The sequence below is a fragment of the Penaeus japonicus genome, unplaced genomic scaffold (genome assembly GCF_977035675.1).
Source record: "Penaeus japonicus unplaced genomic scaffold, GWHDUDI00000001_assembly GWHDUDI00000006, whole genome shotgun sequence".
Lineage (NCBI taxonomy): Eukaryota > Metazoa > Arthropoda > Malacostraca > Decapoda > Penaeidae > Penaeus > Penaeus japonicus.
Genome location: NW_028234408.1, coordinates 40,786,763 through 40,789,079, shown reverse-complemented (window position 1 = coordinate 40,789,079; position 2,317 = coordinate 40,786,763). Strand labels below are relative to the sequence as shown.

The 2,317-nt window shown below is 30.9% G+C and overlaps 1 protein-coding gene across 8 annotated transcripts in view; it reads right to left on the bottom strand.

The window, feature by feature from the left end:
* Nucleotides 1-1,179: 1,179 nt before the first annotated feature.
* LOC122262939 (uncharacterized) overlaps nucleotides 1,180-2,317 on the bottom strand; it is a 64,428-nt gene continuing 63,290 nt past the window's right edge. For all 8 annotated transcript variants that reach the window (XM_086538001.1, XM_086538005.1, XM_086538002.1 and 5 more), the window contains 2 exons: nucleotides 1,561-1,758; nucleotides 1,180-1,339 (listed from right to left, as the gene is read on the bottom strand). In XM_086538001.1, coding sequence (XP_086394127.1) covers nucleotides 1,236-1,339; nucleotides 1,561-1,758 — 302 coding nt within the window. In that variant the 3' untranslated portion in view covers nucleotides 1,180-1,235. The remainder of the gene's footprint in view (nucleotides 1,340-1,560; nucleotides 1,759-2,317) is intronic.

Genomic DNA, 2,317 nt, shown 5'->3' with positions numbered 1-2,317 from the left:
ATATTGATTTTCTGCTTCTCCCTTATATAATTCAAAAACTACTAACTGATAGTGACTAAGAAAGTATAATGAAAGATGAAGTGAAATGTTAATGAATATAACACTATAAGACTTAAAACTTCAACTATTATAGATATATTAAATAGAAGAATACGTTGTCATCTAATTCTACATACAATTAATCATACACTCGTTAATTAATGGATATCCGTTACTCCCAAGCCCTTGGCCGGAAGGTGTCATATGTAACAATATATATATATATATATATATGTGTGTGTGTGTGTGTGTGTATGTAAAAGATAGTAGAATGCAGTAATGCATTTAATATATATATACAAATTTTACCTCCCTGACCGGGACTCGAACCTGCGCCGTAAGATTGACAGGTACCGTGGTGAAACCGAACGGCTACTCGACCTGCTAAAAAGAATTGTCTAACCAGATGCCTTATGAGACATCATGGAATTTACCTATTTGCTCTTAGCAGAGCAGTGATAGCGAAGTTTCACAGACAATTCCCACGGGCGCTCGGGTGGTAAAATTTGTATATCTATATTAATTGCGTTACTGCATTCTACCATCTTTCTCACATATATATAACCTCGGTAACCTGATTTGGGACTTGAATTTGTGATTCCGTTGCTGCCGAGCGCCCGCGGGAATTGTCTGTGAAACTTTGCTATCACTGCTCTGCTAAGAGCAAATAGGTAAGTTCCATTACGTCTTATAAGGCGTCTGGTTTAGACAATTTTTTTAGCGGGTCGAGTAGCCGATCGGTTTCACCACCGTACCTGTCAATCTTACAGCGCGGGTTCGAGTCCCGGTCAGGGAGGTAAAATTTGTATATATATGTATTTATATATATATGTATTTATATATGCATGTCTATGTAGGTATGTATATGTTGGTATGTATATATGTATATATATATACTTATATGTATGCATATATATATGTCTATATATATATGTGCATATATATGTGTATATATGTGTGCATATATATATATATATATATATATATATATATGTATACCTATATATTTGTATATATGTATATACACATATATACATATATATACACTTTCTTTATAAGGTTAGATTCCTTCAAGTACAAAAAAAAAGAAAAAAAAAAGTAAATATCTATCATTCAGATTTCGGGTATATTTCTACTTATACCCATGCAGTTTTATTACTATCATTATTATAATTACTATTATTATTATCATATAATCATAATTGTGTATATTCACCTGTATGATCAGCTATACAAATGGATAATTTCACTGACTTACCTGGAGAAATACTTGTTTCTGGTGGTGGTTGTTCAGTTACACCTGAGAAGGAGAAATAATATGAACTGCAAACATTACAATGACAATGGGTATTTCTTCCTCGTATGCACCATATACGTTCTTTATAAAACCAAGAGAAAATGGAAAATTACAAATATTTAGAATTTCATATATATTTTGTGAATAAACGCACTTATATACACATATGGCAGAATATCTTTCAAACATTAAATTGTATGTTTACTAGTTAATGTCATACCTACCACTTCTGGTTGGGCAAGGTATGATTCTTGTGATACGCAAATGCCTGTCTACCGCTGCGGCACACCATCTGCCAGTCACTCTCACCCTTCTTACCACTCCTCCTCCCACCGTTTTAACTTTCTTCGTCTTCCCTTCTTTGCCTATGCATCCTCTCACTATTCTCCTTCTGTATCGGAAGGGAACACACTCATTGCCTTCTGAAAGTTGAAAAGGAGATGATAAGAAAAGAAAGAAAAAATACTCATAAAAAAAAGTATTCAAATCAAATGTCTTATTTCATTATACATATATATACATGAGAAAAAAAAAATATATATAGAGAGAGAGAAAGAGAGATATAGATATGTATGTATATATACATATATATGTATATATATGCATATATATATGTATGTTTGTATGTATGTATACATATACATGTATATGTACGTATATACTGTATATATATGTATATATATATATATATATATATATATTTATATATGTGTGTGTATGTATGTATATACATGGTGATGTGGTGGTTGTGTGGTTATTGAATATATGGTTATTGTAAATATAGTATTAAGGTGAATATTGATTTTCTGCTTCTCCCTTATATAATTCAAAACTACTAACTGATAGTGACTAAGAAAGTATAATGAAAGATGAAGTGAAATGTTAATGAAAATAACACTATAAGACTTAAAACTTCAACTATTATAGATATATTTAAATAGAAGAATACGTTGTCATCTAAATTCTACATACAATTAATCA